The 23973-nt window shown below is 35.2% G+C and overlaps 1 protein-coding gene across 1 annotated transcript in view; it reads left to right on the top strand.

Annotated features, from left to right (window-relative positions):
* Positions 1 to 23251, top strand: part of LOC123258958 — a 31393-nt gene extending 8142 nt beyond the window's left edge. Inside the window, exons 3-7 of the mRNA XM_044719216.1 lie at positions 3171 to 3546; positions 11121 to 11327; positions 13172 to 13470; positions 22234 to 22461; positions 23101 to 23251. Of these exons, the coding sequence (XP_044575151.1) occupies positions 3171 to 3546; positions 11121 to 11327; positions 13172 to 13434 (846 nt within the window). The 3' untranslated portion in view covers positions 13435 to 13470; positions 22234 to 22461; positions 23101 to 23251. The remainder of the gene's footprint in view (positions 1 to 3170; positions 3547 to 11120; positions 11328 to 13171; positions 13471 to 22233; positions 22462 to 23100) is intronic.
* Positions 23252 to 23973: the final 722 nt, after the last annotated feature.

Raw genomic sequence — 23973 nt, 5'->3', positions numbered from 1 at the left:
ACAGCGGCGAGGCGCTCTCAGGGTTGCCTGCGCCTACCGCACAGTTTCCGAAGCGGCTGTATTGGTCATTGCAGGAGCCGCGCCCATCGACCTATTAGCGTTCGAAAGAGCAAAACTCTATGACGCTAAAGACAGTGATGATAACATGAAGGACGCAAGAACGAGGATAAAGGCGGAAACGCAGCAAGAGTGGCAGGACCGATGGACATCGGGAGAGACGGGCAGATGGACGGCGCGCCTGATCCCAAACATCAACGTCTGGCTCTCTCGGAAGCACGGGGATACGGACTTTTTCCTGACCCAGCTATTGACGGGACATGGGCAGTTCAATGCCTATCTTTTCAAGATGGGTTTGCACAGCACACCAACGTGCAAATGCTGCCCGGATAAAATCGACGACTCCGAACACACATTCTTCGAGTGTGCTCGATGGAAGGACTACAGAAGAAACACTGAAGAGATCATAGGCACCAGGCTCTCCCCCTCAAGCCTGGTGACCTATATGATCAAACAAGAGGAAAACTGGTCAGCTGTTGCAGTTTATGCACAGCACCTCCTGAAAGACAAAATCGCAGAAAGGGACCAGTAGCCAGGAGTAGGCGTCGTGAGACGCAGCACGACTGGATTGAAGTAATGCTAACGCGGTTCCAATCCAGTCCTCCCCGTACCATCTAGGGGAGAGGGGAAGAGGAATGTTTTTTTTAGTGGGTAAAAATCTCCACACTACCGACTATCGATATCTGCCGGAAGGTGGGCGGCAGAGTTAACGATACCGGTGCCTTTTGAAGATCTTTTTCGTACCTCTTTATAAAAAAACACACACACACACACACACACACACACACACACACACACACACACACACACACACACAAGATGTCAAAATCTCATTTAACGTGGACTATGACGAGCTTCTTAAGATTCCGTTATCAAAGCAAATAGAGCTAACGGGCTTTACAGACGACGTTGCGGCCACTATAGTGGTGCACAGCGTAGAAGAGGCTGAACTGCTAGTTCGAGAAACTATTGATGCCGTCGAGACTTGGCTCAATAAACACCACCTGAAACTCGCCAAGCACAAAATCGAGATGGTCGTTCTGACTCGTCAAAAATGCTTCCCAAAACCATTTGCTGTGGACATGGGAGGAACAATACTAACGTCAACAACGGCCCTGCGCTATCTGGGGGAAATGATAGACGAGAAACTATCTTTCCGCGATCACCTCGACAGTGCATGCAAGAAAGCCAGCAAGACTGTGTCTAGCCTAGCACGAATTATGACCAACACCATGGGACCAAGAACTAAAAAGAGGAGGCTCCTTCTGGAAGCAGTCCATTCGGTACTGCTTTATGGAGCAGAAACATGGGCAGACACATATTAAAGCAAAAAACCTACCGGAAGAAAATGGCAGCAGTGCAGCGGCGAGGCGCACTCAGAGTTGCCTGCGCCTACCGCACGGTTTCCAAAGCGGCTGTATTGGTCATTGCGGGAGCTGCGCCCATCGGCTTACTAGCGTTCGAGAGAGCAAGACTCTATGACACTAAAATCAGTGACGAAAACATGAAGGAGACAAGAACGAGGATAAAAACGGAAACACAGCAAGAGTGGTAGTACTGATGGACTTTGGGAGAGACGGGCAGATGGACAGCGCGTCTGATCCCAAACATCAACGTCTGGCTTTCTCGAAAGCACGGGGATACGGACTTCTTCCTGACCCAGCTATTGACGGGACATGGGCAGTTCAATGCCTATCTTTTCAAGATGGGTTTGCACAGCACACCAACGGTCAAATACTACCCAGACAAAATTGACAACGCCGAGCACACGTTTTTCGAGTGTGATCGGTGGAAGGACGACAAAATCAGCACCGAATAAACAATAGGCACAACGCTCTTCCCTAAGAGCTTGGTAACCTGCATGATCAAAAAAGAAGAAAACTGGTCAGCTGTCGCAGCCTACGCGCAGCGCCGTTTAAAAGAAAAAATCGAAGATAGGGATTAGAAACCAGTAGTAATAAGAAGTAGGTGTCGTGAGACACAACATGGACTGGATCGAAGTAATGCTAATGCGGTCCCGATCCAGTGTTCCCTGTAACATCTATGGCGAAAGGAGAGAGGAGGATGTTTAGTCGGTAATTGTTGCAAAATAATACTGACTTCTGAGTCCGACATACCCAGGCACCAACACCTAGTCCTGGCACCAACATCAAGTCCTGGCATACCCGCATGGACAAATATATATGTCAAAAATATATGTCGCATATATAATGTTTATGCCGCATATATTTACTAAAAAAAAAAATATTTCAACATATATTTTTCACGTAGATGCTGACATATATGCAGAGATACATGCTCACATATAGGTAGACATATATGTAAGCATACACTGAAAAAATATTTCTAAGTTTGAGAATTTTTTTACTCAAATCAAGAAAGTTAAATTTTTCAAAATTATTTTCTTGATTCAAGTTAAATTTTTTTCATACGGACATCACCGCGGAAACATTCGGGCAGGCTTCCTAGGACCTCAAAACGTCAACTTCCGTTGAAAACTCGATGATTTTCGAACAACGAGGTAGAACCAATAACTTCCCGATTTTTAAAAATTTTCAATTTTCTTAGCGGGAAAATAAAAAATTATTATTTAGTTTTAAGGTAGTACTACCGGTTTTAAAATTGACGTTCAGAATTTAATGAAATCTGACAGTTTGGTACTTTATAATATCATAATTAAGCACTAAAATTTTTGGAAGCCGAGCAAGTCCTGAAAAAAAGATATTAATATCTACATATTTTTGCTTTTATCATTGATCCTTATGGAGAATCACAGACTTTATTTTATTTCACAAAAGTGGAGTTCAGATTCTTATAAAAATGAAGACAACGAGAGGAAATAACATCTAGAACATATTTAGTAACAATCAGTATGGTTTCCAAGAATATGAGAATATTTATTAATAAAAAACATTCAAAATTTATGTCTGTCTCTCTTTCTTCAACGTAATTTAGTATAGGGAAATCTACTACGGTAATCAAATAAAGTTAGGTTTTGGGATTCGACACTTGTGGTAACGGTAGTACTACCTACATTCGAATAGTAAAAAATTACTAAACTTTTTTTGGTTCAATCGACCCCCTTCTCCCCTATTAATTCTATTTAATTGCAGGCCCTTACGAAGAATGCGGTTAAAAGAGGAGCAATCAAAAGACTCAGTAAAAAAAACACAAACGCTCGAACGGACACTGACGCTGCTGTTGAAGATGTTTTGAGAAAGCTAATGGCTTTGCCATACTTACCGGCTGAATTGATACCTCAGGCTTTCGAGAATATTATACTTAATGTATTAAATTCAGAAGATGACAATGTATTTCTTCGCCTTGAGAAATTAATCGATTATTTCATTAAGCAATGGCTGATTCGTCGACCGCCAACTGAATGGTCACTGTTTAATGCCGTAAGGAAGACCAACAATTCCGTCGAATCCTTCAACAGACAGTTAAATTCGTTTTTTGGCAAACATCCGACAATTTGGGTTTTTTCAAGTACTTTCTTTTGTTATACTTTTTAAAGTAGTATATTACATACTAGGGTGTTTCAAAAAAAGACGATTTTTTTTTTTTCTTTTGGTGTCTAAAAATTGATAGTATACCTAAAAACAAAAATTTTGGTGCCCATGTGAGCTCTTAATATCAATAGTAAGATTTGCCTGTATCCATTTCTTTATTTTCCATTTAAATAACACGGGAAAAATTTTTTTTAATTTTTTAATTTTTATTACTTTGGAACGGTTTATCGTAACAACAATCTGAAAAATGATATTTGTAGGAAATTTTACGCTCTATAAAAAACGTTTGAAGACCAAAGTTCCTCAGATTAACGGCTTCAAAGATATCCGCGGTCAAAGATAACACTAATAAAAAATTTCAAATATTTTCCAATAAAATTACAAAAAAAATATCACATGCTATATTTTTATTATTTTTTATGTTAAATTACTTTAATTCCGTTAACCTGAGACTGTAAACTTTTTTTTTTACTAATTAATTCAATACTTAACTCACGAAATGCACTAATATATAAATATAAACGTTAAAAATGTCACATAAATGATTTTTTGGTCTTTCTTATAACAAATTTATTTTATATTTTATAAAATTTATAAATTTTTGTAAGAGGAAAATGTAAAGTTCCTTATTACACAAACTCACAAAACACTCATCATTGCATATTATTCAAAATAATATGAAAATTCTGTAAATACATTAAATCAATTAAATCTACTATAAAACTTGATCAAATGAAATTTCTGAAATTTTATTCAGAAATGAATTTCATCTTACTAAATCGGAAATAGCTGGATTACGAGAACTTTGTTTATTTATCATAATATTCTATTTAAAAGCTTGGTTCACTGCGCCGTGTGCTATAACAGCACCTAATAATGATTTAACTTTGATTAAAGAATTAATTTCATATGAAAGATTTAATAATAGTCTTTCACAGACATGCTCACAAAAATTAACCGATCACTTATGGTATTTAAACAACGAGCTGTCTGTTTTATCTCTCTTTGATAAAAATGTTTCAATTGGAACAAAAAAAAGAATAGTTCATGCTCTTAAAAACTGTAAAGCCAATGAAACTATAACAAATCGCTTTATAATAGATAAGAAAAATTTAGAGTCATTATTAAATAAAGATCTTAGTCAATTTGTGTCTATGAGATCGATTAATATATTTGAATCGTTTGATTTGTCGTATGAGTTCATTGATGAGGATGTTACTTTGTGGCCTCAGAATCCGAATTTCTTAGAAAACTTGGAGTATTTCGGGAAACTTCAAGTTGTGAATGATGTAGCAGAACGCGGCGTGGCATTGATAGAGCAGTATAATCGATGCTTAACGAAAGATGAAGAACAGCTTCAATATTTGTTGCAAGTAGTGACAGAACATAGAAAACAATATCCTAATTGCAATAAAAGTAATTTTATAAAACTGTAATATTTTCAAGTTGAAAAATTGTTGTAACAAGTTGTAAATATAGTTTTTTGTTATAAACAATTAATTGTTCAATTAAATTTCTTAATATTTAGTAAAGAAAAAAATAAATTTGTTATAAAACAGACCAAAAAATCATTTATAAGATATTTTTAACGTTTATATTTATATATTAGTGCATTTCGTGAGTTAAGTATTGAATTAATTAGTAAAAAAAAAAAAGTTTACAGTCTCAGGTTAACGGAATTGAAGTAATTTAACATAAAAAATAATAAAAATATAGCATATGATATTTTTTTTGTAGTTTTATTGGAAAATATTTGAAATTTTTTATTAGTGTTATCTTTGACCGCGGATATCTTTGAAGCCGTTAATCTGAGGAACTTTGGTCTCCAGACGTTTTTTGTAGAGCGTAAAATTTCCTACAAATATCATTTTTCAGATTGTTGTTACGATGAACCGTTCCAAAGTAATAAAAATTAAAAAATTAAAAAAAATTTTTCCCGTGTTATTTAAATGGAAAATAAAGAAATGGATACAGGCAAATCTTACTATTGATATTAAGAGCTCACATGGGCGCCAAAATTTTTGTTTTTAGGTATACTATCAATTTTTAGACACCAAAAGAAAAAAAAACAAATTCGTCTTTTTTTGAAACACCCTATTACATACCTATGAAAGTAAAGTAAGAAATGTCTCAGATCACATGTTTGTTGACCTCGGCTTCGCCTGGGCCAACAATTACATGTGATCTGAGAGATTTCTTACTTTACTTCCCTCGGTGTGTAATATACTATTTTTCATACTGAAATTTTGGTGATGAATTATTAATATATTTATCGTTCGATAAAAAAAAATTTCATGATTTTCTCGAAATATGTCTTCAAGTCCCTAACTACCTTAACTCTCCCTTTTTTTTTTTTACTTTTCGTGTGTCACCAGACGAAAGTGATAGAAAATGTAAAGAATAATATCGGAATATATCTTATAATCGGCTAAAGATTTTGAGTAGATTTTCAAACTGAATTAGTAATAAGTAATGGTTATTTTTTGCGCTTGAAGTTCATTGTACACAGAAAAAAAGGTTCACTTGAGCCAAGAAAATATTTTTCTTTCTAATTATTTTCTTGAGTGAAAAAAAAATTTTTTTTTTGACACAAGAAATTTCATTTATTCCAACAAAATTAGTTCTCTTGCTTTAAGAAGTATGTATCTTGATCCAAAAAAATTTATTTAAGTCAAGAAAATGTTGTTGTTTTCAGAAAATTCAGACTCATGCTAAAAAAAATTTAGTTCTTGGTAGAAGTCAATTTTCTTGTCTTGAGAAAATTTCTCTCTTGCTCCAAAAAATTAAATATCTCGATAGAAGTAAATTTTCATTAATATTTTTATTGATCAGCATGTCAAATGAGAGGATCAAAGAATATTGAATCATTTTTTTTCATTCAATATATATAATTGCACGCAAAGATCATATAAAGTGGGTATCAAATATTTAAGAGAATAATTTTCTCAAGGTGAGAAAATTTTTATCTCAGTTGAAGTAGGTGGCGCTGCTTCCCTAAAGTATCTAAAAATCTTGATCACATATAAAAATTTATTGTAGGGGAAGGGGGTGCAAAATGGGCCCCTTAAGAAAAAAATGTTGATATCTTTAGTGTTTTTCTCTGGTTTTACTTTTTTTAATTCCCTTGCCAAGTATTTGACCTCAATTTGCTCTGTTCATTAAAAAAAAAAAAAAAAATAGAAAATGTGGGGCAAAATGGGCCACCTTCAGGAAATTTTTATAATATAAGTTTTTCAGCTCGTTTTACTTTTTTTGGCCTTTTACTGAGTTTATGGTATTAATTTTTTTGTGTACATCGAAATGAAAAAATTGAGAAAAGTAGGGTAAAACGGGCCCCCCAAAAAACTCAATAAGTTTCTTACTTGTTTTGTACTTAGAATTTTTTTATGTATTCCGTATAAAAAATTAGGATAACAGTAGACCCTAAAAGCCATCACTGCAACTTTCCGCTAACTTCATACTTAAGCGCTCCACATTTCACGCCAAAAGCAATAAGAAATCAGGTAAAAAATATCGGAGTGATTTAAAACAAACGCGTTTTTTGAATTATTTCGACAACGGTATCTCTCAAACTAATCAACCAATTTCAATTGTGTTAACGGCGATCAATGTGGGTTTCCAAGCTTAAAAATCGATCAGTTTTTAGAATCGATAGGTGAAGCCAATAAAAATGTATAAAAATAAAACAATTTTTTAGATTTTTTTAGATAACGATATCTCACAAATGAATTAACCTATTTAAAAAAAATTAAAGGCATTCTATGTAGTCTTTCTAGAACAAAAATACTATTTATCACCAACCAAACAGTCGGACGTGAAATTTCAAAGATGTGTTAAAAAATACTTTTTTTAATTTTTTAAAATTAAATATCACTCGAACCAGTCAACCGATTTTGACGTTATTGGCGGCAATTGAAGTGATTTTTTTAAGCTCTAAAAATCGTATCGTTGAATCAAAAACGATCCAGGGATAAATGTCGGAGTTATGTAAGAAAAAAAAACACTTTTTCCCAAATATTTTGGTCAGGATACCTCACAAACGAATCGACCGATTTTGGTCGCGTTGACGGCGATCGACCCAGTTTTTTAAGCTTAAGAGCTGATTAGTTTTTGAAAACGATTGGTTCAGTAGATTATTAAAATTTATTTGAAAAAATAGTATATTACACACCGAGGGAAGTAAAGTAAGAAATGTCTCAGATCACATGTAATTGTTGGCGAGGACAATTACATGTTGAGGCTCGGCTTCGCCTCGGCCAACAAAAAATATAGTAAATAATGCTGTTATTTAACTCGCGACCTAGTTCGTACTTTACCTATATAATTTTTTCTATAGTTCAAAAATTCTAGAACGCGTGTAACTGAAGAATATTCTTTTTTTGCCCTCCGGGCGGAAAGTGGCAACTTTCGTCCCGCTGCGCTAAACAAAGTTGCCGCTTTCCGCCTTCGTCGGACAAAAAAATAGTATACACTCCACGGGAAGTAAATAAGAAAGCCTCAGATCACATGTTTGTTGACCTCGGCTTCGCCTCGGACAACAATTACATGTAATCTGAGACATTTCTTACTTTACTTCCCTAGGTGTGTAATATACTATTGTTTTTAAAGTCTAATCAGCCCATTATACCTCCCAAACACTTCGAGAATTGAAAATGTTGGGGGTCCATTTTGCCCCCAAATATTTTTGAATATTGAAAATTTTAGGGGGTCTATTTTGCCCCCCCCCTTCCCCTATCAAGTATTTATGATAATTTGAATTAAGAAAAAATGACTTCTACTGAGAATATAATTTAAAGAAAAATTTTCACTTCGGCCAACACAACTTCGGTCTTCCTTAATAGGCGGCCGAAAATTTTATTCACACAAGAATTTTGTTCTCCAGTCAAGAAATTTTTCTTTCTGTGTAATAGAGACTGAATGTTTCTATTATAACTTCTGCATGCAATTAATAACCTTTTATCGTTTGGAAGTTGATCTGACAGAACGTTAATAACAAAAAATTTTTTATAAAATAAAAGTGAAAGTTCAGTGAAGCCAAATGTGCATGTCTTAAGGTAGTTGGGTCATGTGAGCAACATTTCAACATTCCAAATTTATAATATAAGTAATTAAATGCATAATGCACATGCTCTTAGAATTTGGAGACGATTTACCACTTCTAAACAAAGATAATTGCAATTGAAAATGATATTTCTATACAAGTGATATGGGAAAAGAGAAAAAAAACCGCGAAGTTGTATTATTTTTGTATCAAAGAAATTTTAAGAATTTCACGAAAAACTAATTTTACTGAGATTAATACATGTGTAATTACTAATTACTTTAAAAAATTTTGAAATTCCCTACCTCATAGTTTTTGAAAAATCATTTATTAAAGTCAACAAATAAAGTCATACGTGGAAGTAAATAAGCAATAGCCCGTAAGAAAGGCGACACTAGCAAATGAAAAAGATAGCACTAGCATAAACTATTGATTAGGAAAAAACTACCTTAAGCGCTCATGCTATCTAAATGTAGAAAATAATTTTAAAGTTAGCAAAAAAGATAAATTTTTCTGAATAATGCAAAAAACCATAGTTTTATGCATGAAAAGCTTAACGAAGTTATTCTTAACTGAAAGAAAAGTTCAAAATTTTTCGATGATTGCTTCGCATCATTCATGTTTAAAAATATTGACTGAAAAGAATGAAAAATGATAAATTCGAATTCTCTTCAATAATTTCAATTCTTTTGTTTGCATATATATATATATATATATATATATAATATATATATATATATTAGAGTGGTCCAAAAAAAACATTTTAATTTTTTTTTCAAGTGCTGCTGTCTCAAAAACTTTTCTAAGGTATAAAAAAAATTCTCTCCAAAGCGCAGCTTGATATCTCAATTCCTCATGAAGCTCAATGAATTTTTATTTTTCCATTTCAATAACACGTAAAAAAATTTTATTTACGTTTTCATCCGGTAAAACTACAAAAAAAAATTTTTTTTGTATTTTTCGTCAATTATCCTTGTAGGAAATTAAATTCTCTACAAAAAAGTACTGAAGTAGTTTTTTCGTAATCTTAACGAGTAAAAAGTTATTAACCTTTAAATACTCGCAATAAAAGAAAATTCAATCAGATAATGATTTTAGAATCCATGTTGTATCACATTTTCTGTTTCAAAGTATTTGATTATGTAATTTATATTTTTTTCTTAAAAATATGGTATACAGTCTAATATCGATGATTCGGTAAATACTCTAACCACTGCTTAAAAAAATTTAACTAGATAAATTACTTTTAGCACTCTCTTGCGGCCTACATGAAGATATATAGTAAATTAAATTTTTTGTTGACAATTAGTTTTTTACCCTAACCTAGCTGCATTTTAATAATTATGTCTTATAAGTCATATAAGTCATATTAGTTATATAAACTAAAATAAGAAAAAACCAAAAAATTAAATCAGTCTCAAAGATTATATTGGTTGTAAGTTTATTCGGAATTTCTTTATAGTCAAGCTTATTTACTTAAATATGTGATGACTCCTGAGATAAGGCAGTTTTACGCACGAACTCTACCTGTTTATTTATCATTTTTTTTTTAATGATTAAATTCAAAAATAAAAGAATCAATTCACGAAGACTTCTATTTACTTAGTGTGAAAAGTTTCATGATTTTTCATTCGGCCAAAAAGTGTCCCAGCATCATGTTCAAAATTTCAATATTCACCTGTCCTACCTGTCCTACATGTTCTTAAATAAAAAAATTTACTTCAGTATACATCCGGAAGTACTAGCTTTCTCTTGATTCAGATTCCGTAATGAAATTCAAGTTCAATTTCGAAAAATCATTGCTCATAGGAAAAAATATCCAAATTGTAATGAGATAAATTATTCATAATACACAGTTAATACTTCACCAAAAGACCGTGTTAATTATATTAGAAACAGTCTAGTTTGATAAATTTTCAAATAAATACATACAGTTACCAAAAAAGTTTTTGAAAAGTTGCTTTGAAACTATCTTCGTTTAAATTTTCTTTTGTGCAAGTATTTAAAGCTCAATAACTTTTTACTCGTTAATATTATGAAAAAAGTACCTCAGTACTTTTTTGTAGAGAATTAAATTTCCTACATTAATAATTGACGAAATATACAAAAAACAATTTTTTTCGTAGTAGTTTTACCAGATGAAAACGTAAATTAAATTTTTTTACGTGTTATTTAAATGGGAAAATAAAAATTCATTGAGCTTCATGAAGAATTGAAATATCAAGCTGCGCTTTAAAGGGAATTTTTTTTATGCCTTAGAGAAGCTTTTAAGTGAGGCAAAAAAAATTTTTTTTTTGGACCACTCTAATATATATATATATATATATATATATATATATATATATATATATATATATATATATATATATATATATATATATATATATATATATACAGTTAGCATGGAGTGACCGCTTTCTCAATTCTTTTCAATCAGTATTTTTAACCAGGGATGAGTCATGCAATTCGTCCTTGGATAAATAAGTATAATTTTAATTAATATCTTTCAGCAAGACTCAGAGAAAAACAGACAGATATTTATGATGATTATTTGGCAGTATTGGAAAACAAAAAGCGTCAATCTCGTCAAGTTGAAAATATGGAAAAAACGAAAGAGATTTTAAATTTAAGTGAACAATTAAAATTGAAGCTGATAACACCCACTCACTTTCTTGCATTTGTTGAAAAATTTATTGATTTTGGCAGAACGGTTGATTGTAAGTAAATAAAAATTATTATATTTCAAGGGGTTACTTGGGTTTCATAGTTTCAAAAAATAGATATTTTTTAATTCTTTTATTAAGTTAAACTCTACAACATCTCTAGGATATCGTTCTAAAGTTTCAAATCGATTCGAATAATACTTTCGGAGATAGAGTTTTAAAAAGTTGCGCAATCAAGGTACTGATGTATTGTCACTCAAAACTTTAAACGCGTTTTTTTCAAAACTATGTTTTCAAAGACGGTTGTCAAGATTTCTCGATAATTACTTAACCGATCTTGATGAATTTTCAGACAGGTCTTCGAGATATAATTTATAAGGTCTGGAATGAAGGATTATTTGTTTTTAATTATAACTATTTACAAAAAAAAGCCGCGAAATTTTAGCCAAATTTTTCATTTTTTAGTAAAAACCTCTGTCGTAAATCCAATTTTCATTTTTTTTTTTTTTTTACATCAAATGATCCAGCTTATAGTAAAATATGCAAAGAATTTTTTGTTATATACTTTTCGCTCATTCTTGTGTAGCACAGTAACCCATCGTATTTAATTTTTTCCGTGTAATTAATTAGTAGCCTCTAAAAAAAAAAGTTATTATACCGGTAAAAATAATGACTTTTCAACTCATTTTATCTAAAAAGATTTTTGGGCACCACTGAAAACAGTAATTTTGAATAAATCATTTAAAAAAAGACATCGATCTTAATGAAGATAATGATCTTTATGCGTCTAAACTTCCAATAACTCGTTCAAAATACAATGACTTGATTCATTTTTGTACGTCAGGCACAGTTCCAAAAAAATACTATCGATATTACAAAAATCTGTGCTTTCATGATGATAACAGCTGATGAATTTGTTTTAAGATTAAAGTATTTTTTCAAAATTTTGATTTACAAGCAATATATATTTATTATTTTTTACTTCACGAGCAAAAGATAATGATCAAAAATTTTTACAAAACGTGCATTAATTCTTTTTTATAGTTTAATTTTCAATTTTCTTAAATTCTAATTAATAAATTTTTTGAAAAAAAATATTCTCTTCTTTTCCGGCAAAACTGAATAAGACCCATCAACTCTTAAGATAGTACTACCGGTTTTAGAATTGACGTTCAGAATTAAATGAAATTTGACAGTTTGGTACTTTATAATATCATAATTAAGCAGTAAAATTTTTGGAACCTGAGCAAGTCCTGAAAAAAAGATATTAATATGTACATATTTTTGCTTTTACCATTGATCCTTATGGAGAATCACAGACTTTATTTTATTTCACAAAACTGGACGTTCAGATTTTTGTAAAAATCAAGACAAAGAGAGAAAATAACATCTAGAACATATTTAATAATAATCAGTATGGTTTCCAAGAATGTGAGAATATTTATTAATAAAAAACATTCAAAATTTATCTCTGTCTCTCTTTCTCCAACGTGATTTAGTATAGGGAAATCTATTACGTTCATCAAATAAGGTTAGCTTTTATGATTTGACTCTTGTGGTAACGGTAGTACTACCTTAATAACTCTTTAGAAAAATTCTAAATTGCAGGTAAAATTTTATTTTTCAAAAGTTTTTTCAGATAACTATTTTCACAAGTATTCGTTCAAGATATTTTAATAACTCTGAATAATTATTCTGCCAGAGTCCCAAATCTAGCAAAAATTTTATCATTTTAAGTCAAATGAAATTTTTTTTTGATTTAATAAGACTTTTTCTGAATTTTTGAGAAAATAAAAAACTTTATGAACTATTATTCGTACTTATAAAATTTTTTTCAAAATTATTTCAGAGAAATTTTTCCACAAGGGCAAACTTTTATTTTTTATATTTTTCTACAGATTATTTCGAGTTTTCTGAAACTAGTCCCGCAGAAACTGTTGAAGAAAATAATAATGAGGATAATGAACTACAATCAAATTCTGATGTTGACGGTATTTTAAATGTAGCTGAGGAAGTGACTGCTGGAACTAGTGCTGGTGGTAGTGTTGTTGATGAACAGATAGATGAGGATGATATGGTTGATAATGAAGATGATAATGACAGTGTTGATGAAGGAGAAATTGAATTGACTGAGGAAGAAAAAAAAAAACAGAAAACATGAATAAAAGAGAAATGTTTTTATGGAAAATGAAGAAAGGTAAAACTGTAATATCTTTCTGTATTCATAAAATCACGATCGTGATTTTCGTGTCATTGTAAACTCTTGGGATGAAAAGTCTGATAGAGGTTTAATAAGATACAATTTTTTGAATTTTCAAACCGCAATAACTTTTGAATAAATGAACCTATTTTCACACGGTTAGCGGTATTCGACGCAGTTTTTGAAGCCTCTTGAAGGATTTTTGAGTTTATATTAATCGAAATAGGAATTTCGAAATAATTGCGAAAAAACACTTTTCATTTTTCTTTCGACAACGATAACTCACGAACGAATCAACCGATTTCGACTAGAATGGCGGCGATCGACGTGGTTTTTTTATGTTAAGATCTGATTAACTGATTTTTGTTTTTCTTTAAAATTTTCTCAAAATCTGCCGGTTTGAATCGGTCTAAACCGTATTAAAAATCTAAGTTTGGTCAAGCCCTTTCGAATGGCACCAACCGCGATGAAATCGGTCAAGCCGTTGAAAAGTTATGAGAGGGTCACATCACAACACACACACACACACACACACACACACACACACACACACACACACACACACACACACACACACACACACATACATACATACATACTCGGGGCAGAAGAGATACTGCTACCGGGCGCGTCTCCCCGAGCGGATGGGAGAACGCTCGCTGTCCTTGGATGACACTTAATCTCTTAGTTGATGAGGTACAGCGGGTAGGAGCCAAGCAAAATAACCAAACAAAATAAGCTCCCGTGGACAAAACTCCCCTTTAAATGGGTTGGTCACACTAACTGACCTAACAAGACGATCGTTCTCTGCTGTGACCCACTGGGAGTGACCGGAACCTGTATCGTAGTTTCCGACGATGCAGGCCACGGCTGATGTGAGCTTGCTCTGCCGAGGTGTAAGTTGCAGCAGTGGATCAGGAGCCAGCCACTTCGGGCCTTGATCAGGAAGTACGCAGTGAGTGTTAGAGATCGGAATCTTCACCGCTCCGAGCGAGTCTAGTCCGTACGTGTATTCCGGGACTGGCTAAGTGTCGGCTAGGCCTCAGGGAACTGGGGTAGGAGTACTATCTCCGAGGGTACACCCGTTCTTAGTTATGACAACCCGCTCCACTCCGTACGATGCGCTGGTAAATCAAAAAAGTATGAGTAACCTACAGGAAACAAACAAGAGTGGAAACGGGCTACATGCCCAACAAGCAGCGATTGACGCAAGCGCTGAAATGAAGCGCTCGCAAGCGCTCAAACGCCTTGAAAAGCTGATTAGTGAGCTGAATGATTTCGTCCAACCAAAGGTCAACATTCACAAAGAGATAAAATCCAAGATGACCGGTGTAACTAACGCCCTTCAAAGGTTTGAGAAGCTAGACGAGGAGTGGCGCTCATCATTGCAGCGCATATCCCATGCTACACCGGAGAAGGCCTGTCAGGCTGTCGCCGTGACTGACGAAGCAATGGACACCGGAGCTGAAGGTGACGGTGAATCAGTCGCGGAAGACAAAAGTGAAGCCAGCAGCAAGTCAGGTAAGAGAAAAGACCGACCTTCTCCTGACCCAACAATCAATCGAGTCGTGAAGAAAAAGGATATGAAGAAAAGCCCTCCACAAGGAGAGGCAGTGCAGACCAGAGAACAACCGAAGGCGCTTGATTGGAAAAAGTACAGTCTAGGAGCGAAAAGAAGAAAGAAAGGAAGAAAGAGCAACTCCTGAAGCAGTTGTCTGAGAAGTCACCACCTGAGCCTAAGCGGAAAAAACCGCTAAAATTCACCAGAGCGGACGCATTAATAATTCGGCCTGTTGAAAAGGCGAACTATGCTGAGATACTGCGCCGAATAAAGAAGGAAGTCCCTAATGAGCAAGTCTGCGATACGGTTGATAAGATCCGCAAGACCAGAGACGGAGACATGCTCATCGAGCTCTCTAGAAAGAGCACTGACAAAGGACAAGCTCTGCAAAAGACGATCCAGAGTATCCTGAAAGAGGAGGCCAAAGTCATCAGTAAGGGCCCACAGGAGCAATTAGAAATCCGGGACATCGATGACACAACAACTAAAGATGACATCCAGGCGGCGTTACAGGAAGTAGCTGGAGATAGCTTTGAGATACCGGAAGGAGCTATCAAAATCAGACCAGCCTACAGAGGTACCCAAACTGCGCTAGTAACACTACCAATAACAACAGCGCAGACAGTACTGGGAGAAAGGGGCAAGATCAAGATCGGCTGGTCGAACTGCCGGGTTAGAGTTGTGAAAAGACCACAAGCATGCTTCAAATGCTGGCACTATGGACACGTTGCTGCCCAGTGTAGAAGCGGAATAGATCGATCAAAGCTCTGTCTTAAGTGCGGACAAACTGACCATCTAGTAGCTAAATGCCCTAATGAAGCAAAGTGTATGTTATGTGATGAAAAACCCGGCTCAACAGATACTGCCCACCGGGCTGGTTCTAGTAAATGCCCAGTTTTCCAAGAAGCTCTCCAGAAGACAACAAATAAACGAGCATGAAAATATTACAGCTAAACATTAATCATTGTGAGGCTGCACATGACTTGCTTCTGCAGACAGTGCGTGAACTAGGGCCTGACCTTGTACTAATAGCTGAGCCATATAAATGCCTTAAAGGCAAATTATGGGAAACGGACACGACCACTAGGGCCGTCATTTGGTCCTGTGGCAAGCTCCCATTCCAGAGCGTAGTTAATAATTGCAATGCCGGCTTTGTAGCAGTATCAGTAGATGGCGTTCGCTTCTATAGCTGCTACGCACCACCTAGCCTCTCTATTGTTGACTTCACTAACTTTCTGGATCGACTGACAGAGGACGCGAAGCAGCATCATCCAGTCGCGATAGCCGGCGACTTTAACTCCTGGGCAGTAGACTGGGGTAGCAAGCTAACTAACGCACGAGGTAAAGCGTTACTTGAGGCTTTTACTGCATTAGACGTAGTCTTACTCAACAGTGGTGACACACCAACCTACACCAAAGGAGACGCAAGTTCCATCGTAGACCTCACGTTCGTCAGTAGCAGCCTCGCGAGAGGTAACCTCAACTGGAAGGTGCTGGATATCTACACTGCCAGTGACCACAACGCGATTCTCTGGGAGATATCAAATGACCAGGATACTAGAGGAACTAGTAGGTTACCTAACCACATTCGGTGGAGAGTACAATCTTTCGACGTGGGTACGCTGACGACTGCTTTGGATAATGGCCCGATCACCGCTGGATGCGCAGAAGATCAGACTAAAGAACTTATGAAAAGAGTGACCGAAGCTTGTGACGCCAGTATGCCACGAAAACGAGGCATAAATAGAAGACCCGCGGTGCACTGGTGGAACGATCACATCAGCGCTCTTCGTAAAGAATGCCTCAGGAAAAGAAGAATATCACAGCGTGGCTTCCGTCGACCTAACCTTGCAGAACTGGTGGCAGAGTATAAAAAGGCCCGTCGGGAACTAAACAAAGCCATCAAGGATAATAAAAGACGCTGTTGGAAAGAACTCGTCGAAGAAGTGGAGAAGGACCCATGGGGCAAACCGTACAAAGGTGGTCACGGCCCACCTGAAATACCAGCCAATGCCGTCGCCTACGTGTCCGCGGCTCCTAGAGAGGATTGTTACTGTGCTGTTTCCTCAACAACCGGTATTCACCGGCCAGTTAAGGCAGCTAAACCCTGAAGACATTCCATCTGTCACGGAAGAAGAACTAATGGAGGCTTGTAACCGCGTAGGGAATAACAAAGCGCCGGGACTAGACGGAATCCCTAATATTGCCTTGAAAACAGCCATAAAGGCAGCACCAACGTTATTCTTGAAAGTTTACAATACGTGCCTCAAGGAAGGGACATTTCCTCGGAAATGGAAACAACAACGACTGGTTCTACTTCCTAAAGTGAAAAAGCCACCAGAAGAGCCGTCATCTTACCGTCCACTTTGTATGCTGGATACAGCCGGTAAGATATTCGAACGCATAATTCATCAAAGAATAGAAGCAGTTGCAGATCCACTCCTGGCAAACAACCAGTATGGATTCCGAAAAGGACGATCAACCCTGGACGCGATCAATCTGGTTGTTACTACGGCCCAGGAGGCAATTGCAGGAACCAGATGGAAGGGTGGTACGAAGAAGTACTGCCTGGTGGCGACGTTAGACATCAAAAACGCCTTCAACTCTGCTAACTGGGACTGCATTATGCAAGCCCTTCAAGAGAAGAACGTGCCAGGATACCTAAGTAAAATAGTAGCTAGCTACTTCACGGATAGAGTCCTCAGATATGACACAAAGGACGGTCCGAAAGAGTACGAAATCACCGGAGGTGTTCCGCAGGGCTCTGTTCTTGGCCCACTGCTGTGGAATATCATGTATGACGGGCTTCTAAGGCTAAAGATCCCAAGAAATATTAAACTTGTAGCGTATGCGGACGACGTGGCCGTAGTGATTGTCGCTAAACACCTGGACGAGATTCACCACATGTTTGATCTAGCATTCCAGCAAGTAAACCAGTGGATGGACACAATGAATCTTCAACTGGCGAAACATAAGACTGAGGCAGTGCTTATTACCAGCAGGAAAGTGTTAGAGACCATCAATCTTAGAGTCGGCGAACAAGAAATCACATCACAACCTTATATCCGATATTTGGGAGTGATGCTTGATGCCTGTCTCAACTTTAAACAGCAAGGGGAACACGTCAGTGCCAAAGCGTCAGTAGTAAGGGCAAGCCTCGCACGATTGATGCCTAACGTCGGAGGCCCAAAGCAGAGCAGGAGACTATTGTTGGCAACTGTAGTCACATCAGTGCTTACGTACGGAATATCCATTTGGGCCGATGCGCTAGAATTACAAGAAGCATGGAGAAAGGCTGGACCAGTATATCGCCTGAGTGCCCTAAGAGTAGCTTGCGCCTTCCGCACAATATCTGAGGAAGCAGTGTGCGTAATTTCTGGAACTCTACCTCTCAGAGTCCTAGCTGAAGAAAGAAGGAACCTTTACCAACGAAAGAGGTCAACAACACTGAGCGCAGAAGAACTCAGAACGGAACAAAGACAGCACAGCATCGCACGATGGCAATCTCAGTGGGATGCCGCAGAGAAGGGTAGATGGATGCATCGTCTCATACCAAAGATCGACATTTGGCTGAACCGGAAACACGGAGAGGTCAACTACTACCTAACGCAGATGTTGTCAGGACATGGCTGTTTTCGGGCTTATCTTCACCGCTTTAGGCATGACGATTCTCCGGAGTGCCCGTCCTGCCCTGGAGTCACTGAAGATGCGGAGCACGTTTTTTTCGAGTGCTCGCGTTTCAATCCACAACGTGAGGAGCTGGAGAGGATCTTGAAGAGGAGAAGTCAACCAGAGTCAGTCGTAGAAGCAATGCTGTCTTCAGAAGCTGCCTGGAATGCAACGAACACTTTTGCCACAGAAGTGCTTACAGAGCTGCGTTCCATCGAGAGAAAAAGAGCAAAAGACAGAATCTAGAAGGAAGAAATAACATCTTAGCCACCAGAAGGAAGAGCGGCAGCTAATTCCTCCCCCCGCGAAGAAATGCCTTACGGCGGTACCATGGGGGATCAGAGGATAGAAGAGAAAGGGGTTTAGGGTTTAGTGGGTAGGGGCGTTAGCGTCGAGTTTTTAGTATGACGCTGCGTCGAGTCGCCACATATCCAGGCCAAACAACTATGCCTAGAATCCGTAAAAAGGATTCCCCCCCCTAAAAGGGAAAAAAAAAAAAAAAAAAACACATACATACATACATACATACATACATACATACATACATACATACATACATACATACATACATACATACATACATACATACATACGGACATCATTGCAGAAACATTTGGGGAAGATTCCTAGGACCTCAAAACGTCTAGGCTTTTCGCCACTATTCTTATAGCTGTATGCAAAACCAGGTCGATAAGATTTTCCAACGAGTATTTACATAATTTGATGCGAGGAGACTGATTTTGATAATTAACAAGTTATATGGTGGTCCAGTTTCTTGTTACAAACAATTTAATTATTGTTTAATTAATAAATAAGTTTAATTAATAAATAAGTTTAATTAATAAATAAGTTTAATTTATTGCTTAAACTTAAATTACAAGAAAACTGTCATTGATAGCTCATAAATAATAACAAAATTAGCTTCCTTGCACTAAAATACATGAAGAATGCCTGAATCATCTTTCGTCTATCTCTGTTATTCATTAAGGTAGACCGTCTTAAAATATAAACTTTTTGCCAGATCTGTTTGACCAAAAATTGCGCGCGCATCCACAGACCTGGCGAAAAGTATTTTTTAAGACGCTATATCTTAATAAATAATAGAGATAGACGAAGGATGATTCAAACATTATTTATCTATTTTGGTGCAAGAAAGGTAATTTTGTAATTATTTAAGAGCTATCAATTATAGTTTTCTTGTAATTTAAGTTAAAACAATTAAATTGTTTATAACAAAAAACTGAACCACCGTAGAACTTTTTAATGATCAAAATCGGTTTCCTCGCATCAAATTACATAAATACACGCTGGAAAATCTTATCAACTTGATTTTGCATACAGCCATAAGAATAGCAACGAAAGTACTAGTTAATTAACATCTATTGAAAACTCGATTTTTTAAAAACGGGCTAGAACCAATAACTTCCCAACTTTTGAAAATTTTCAATTTTCTTAGCGGGAAGTTAAAAAGGATAAAAGAATTTTCGTGGAATTTGACTAAGTCTAACAAATAACTAAAATAATAAATGAGCTTTCGAAGATTTATCATGATGAATTTGCTCTAAATTGTTTAAAAAATGTACTGAAAAAATTGTAAAATCTTGCAATGACTGTAACATCTTTAAAAAAAGTCAATTACTAGTAGAAGCCGCTGTATCCTGACAATAAAAAATTCATTTCTAGGCTCTGTCATGCTCTTACGTATAATTTAAATAGTAATTGATGTCGGTGTATTCTATAACTTGGTAAAATTACTCTAAATTGTTTTAAAAATGTACTAAAGAAGAAAGTAAGATCCTCCGATGTCCGTAACCTTATCAAAAGATTCATTGTGTAGCTTATACGGTATTTTAACGTATAAATAAGTTAATGAAAGCAAAAAAACTTTTTTCATAAGCCCGAAGAGCTCTAAATTTTAGAACAGCAAACTCTATAAGCTCGGAGAGCTCGAAATAAGATATAAATTATACTTTAGAGCTCAAAAAGCTCAAAAACGTCACGAGTGCAATTTTAAGCGCTTATACATATGGAATTTGCGGGAAATTTCAGGAATGACCGTTAAGGTCTACCGTTTTCCTGATTTTTTTTTCCGATTCATGCGAACAAAAACAAATAAATTTGAGTTGAATTATACTTTTACTTTCAATCAATTTTTTTTTCTTTCTGTGATTAATAATTCATCTACTTTGAAAAGTTTACAAATAACACAAGCGCTTAAGGCATGCACATTTGGATTTTCCAAACTTTTTTTTGTTATAGTCACTTTAAAAAGTCAACTTTTGAATACTGAATGGCATTTCTAAATGTACTCTTTTATAGAGACTTTATCGTATTGTATTTTTTACAAAGCCTATAGGCCACGAAGTTTACCTCCCCCTTTTTATGAATTTTTTCTGTACAACCGAACAGAATTGAAAGACATTGTAAAAAAAAGTCACATTTTAGTGTACCGACTGATACTTCTCAGTAAATTTTAAACTTAGTTACTAATGAGTCGAGCCAATTATTAATCTGATGACAGTTTATTACGAAAAAGACCTAAATATTTCGTTATTTGGCTCTTATCCCTTTAAAAAAGAAAAAAAAAAACTTAGAAAGCAGCAAAAACAAAAAATTTAGAGGTGAATTTGATATCAACTAATTTTCGGAATTCGCGTTAAAGCGAGAGATGCGAATGCACAAAAACAAACGTGAATTTACCTGTTTGACTTCGTCTTGGTCGTTAAAAATACGCCCGTTTTCATACATTCCCGCTAAAATCCTTAAGCTCATATCTAATCATCGTTGATATCAAAAAACCGCAACTTTATGACCGCATGACATGAATATCTATTTAATGTAAAATTAATGATTTTTAACTTCCCGCTAAGGAAATCGAAGATTTGAAAATATCGTGAAATTGTGTGTGTGTATGTGAACCGCTTCTAACTTTTGAATGATTAAACCGATCGATTAACTCAAAATTAGATTTCCTGTAAATTTTAACCGATTCATACCGATAGATTTTGAGACATCTCAAAAAAAAAAAAGAAAAAACATTTTATAGAAGTGGTTACAAAAAAAACCACGTCGATCGCTGCCAAACCGGTCAAAATCGCTCGATTCGTTCGAGAGGTATCGTAAACGGAAGCAAACCTAAAAGTGTCTTTTCAAAATTACTCTGAAATTCACAGTTTCATCAATTCAATGATTCTTTACGAGGCTGAAAAAACTGCGTCCAATGCCGCCAACTGCGTGAAAATCGGTTCATTCATTCAAAAGTTATTGCGGTTTAAAAATTCAAAAAATAGTGTTTTATTAACTTTCTGTCAGATATTTGAGCTAGGAAAAATAAAAAATACAAAAAAATTATATTTTTGAGCTCAAAGAGATCAAAAACGTAATAAGTGCAATTTTGAGCGCTTAATTACGAAAGTAGCGGGAAGTTGCAGGGATGGCCTTCATGGTAACCGTTTTCCTAATTTTTTTTTTTACCAAAAATTTAATTTGGTAAATATCTATTTAAACTAATAAAATGTTGAAATTAACAGCGTTGTCGAGAAACACATGCATTGCTTCTGAAAATGAGGAAGAAAGAATTATAAGAGAAGAAACGATAGATGTCAATGAAGAATGCAATGTAACTATTGATGAAGATGAAAGAAATAGAATATTAAGAAAAGATTTGATGGAAGTTGGTGAGAAAACTAATGAAAATATGGAAACTGCTAAAGAAAATAAAGTAAATAATACTGTAGTACCGGAAACAAACAAAAATGGTAATTCATATTTTTTTTACTATTATCATTTAATGCAAGTGCATGTCTAAATGTTAGTATGGAATTATATATTAGGGTGGTCGTTAAAAATCAAATTTTTTTCGGCGCGTTTATAAAATAAGTGAGATGAAATTTTTGATATTTCCGAAAAATAAAGGTTTTAATGCTAAAATGACCGACTTAATAGAGTTTATAAGTTTACTGATAAGATTATCTCGATGGATATGAACTTAATCTAAAACCGAAAGGAGCCGTTTTGTAGAGAATTTAATTTCCTACAAGCCTGTTTTCATGATTTTTTATCCAAATTTAAATACTGTGACAAATATTTCAAAAAATTATAATTTTATCGGAAAATTAACTTCAATTGACCGTCGGCACGTGTTCTTTTTGTTTAAGATCAAAAAGCTATATTTTTTCCGTAGTTTTTCGTCAAAAGGAAGGATTTTTTTGGGCGCCGGAAAAAATTTAATCTTTAATGACCACCCTATTATATATACTTTAATCCTTATGATAAATTTGACCAATCACGATACGAATAGTTTGCTTACATGATGTATTTTTAAATTTTTCTTCTAAATTATAAGAAAGTATATAAATATAAATATTTTAATCTACTTTTTTTAACATATGATATAGCAGAGAAGTCAACGTCAAAAATCCGAAAGATTGCGCCAATGAAGCTAAAACGTTTGACAAAAGGCAAGTACGCAATCCAGAAAGGAAAGAAGCCAAGCAAAAAGGCAAGGATTGAACTGTCGAAAAAAAAAATTAATTGTGAAAAAAAAAAGTTGTGATTGTTTGTTATAAATGAAAAGTTATATCGGTTAAAATAAAAGATTTTGTTCAAAATTATTGAAAGTCGTTTAGAGCTAAAAATACGGAAGGGAGTACCTGGGATACTCGCTCATACTCGGTTTGGATCCTGGAGTACTCCTGGTTTATTTAATAATTATTTAAAATTATTTAGAGCTAAGAACTACGGAGAAAAGTAGCTGGGGTACTCGCTCATACTCTGTTCGAGTCCAAGAGTGCTCCTGGTCCATCAAGTAATTATTTTAAATTATTTGGAGCTAAAAACTACGAAGGAAAGTACCTGGGGTACTCGCTCATACTCGATTCAGGTCCTACAGTGCTCCTGTTTAATTAAATAATTATTTAAAATAATAAGGAGCAAAAAACTAGAGAAGGAAGTACCTGGGGTACTCGCTCATTCTAGGTTCAGATCCTGGAGTACTCCTGGTTTATTAAATAATTATTTAAAATTATTTAGAGTTAAGAACTACGGAGGAAAGTAGCTGAGGTACTCGCTTATACTGTGTTCGGGTCCTGGAGTGCTCCTGGTCTATCAAGTAATTATTTTAAATTATTTGAAGCTAAAAACTACGAAAGAAAGTACCTGGGGTACTCGCTCATACTCGGTTCAGGTCCTGGAGTGCTCCTGGTTTATTAAATAATTATTTTAAATTATTTAGAGCTAAGAACTACGGAGGAAAGTAGCTGAGGTACTCG

Source organism: Cotesia glomerata, linkage group LG2, assembly GCF_020080835.1.
Source record: "Cotesia glomerata isolate CgM1 linkage group LG2, MPM_Cglom_v2.3, whole genome shotgun sequence".
NCBI classification, from domain to species: domain Eukaryota; kingdom Metazoa; phylum Arthropoda; class Insecta; order Hymenoptera; family Braconidae; genus Cotesia; species Cotesia glomerata.
Note: the sequence above shows the minus strand (reverse complement) of the source record. Positions and strands in the feature narration are given on the sequence as shown.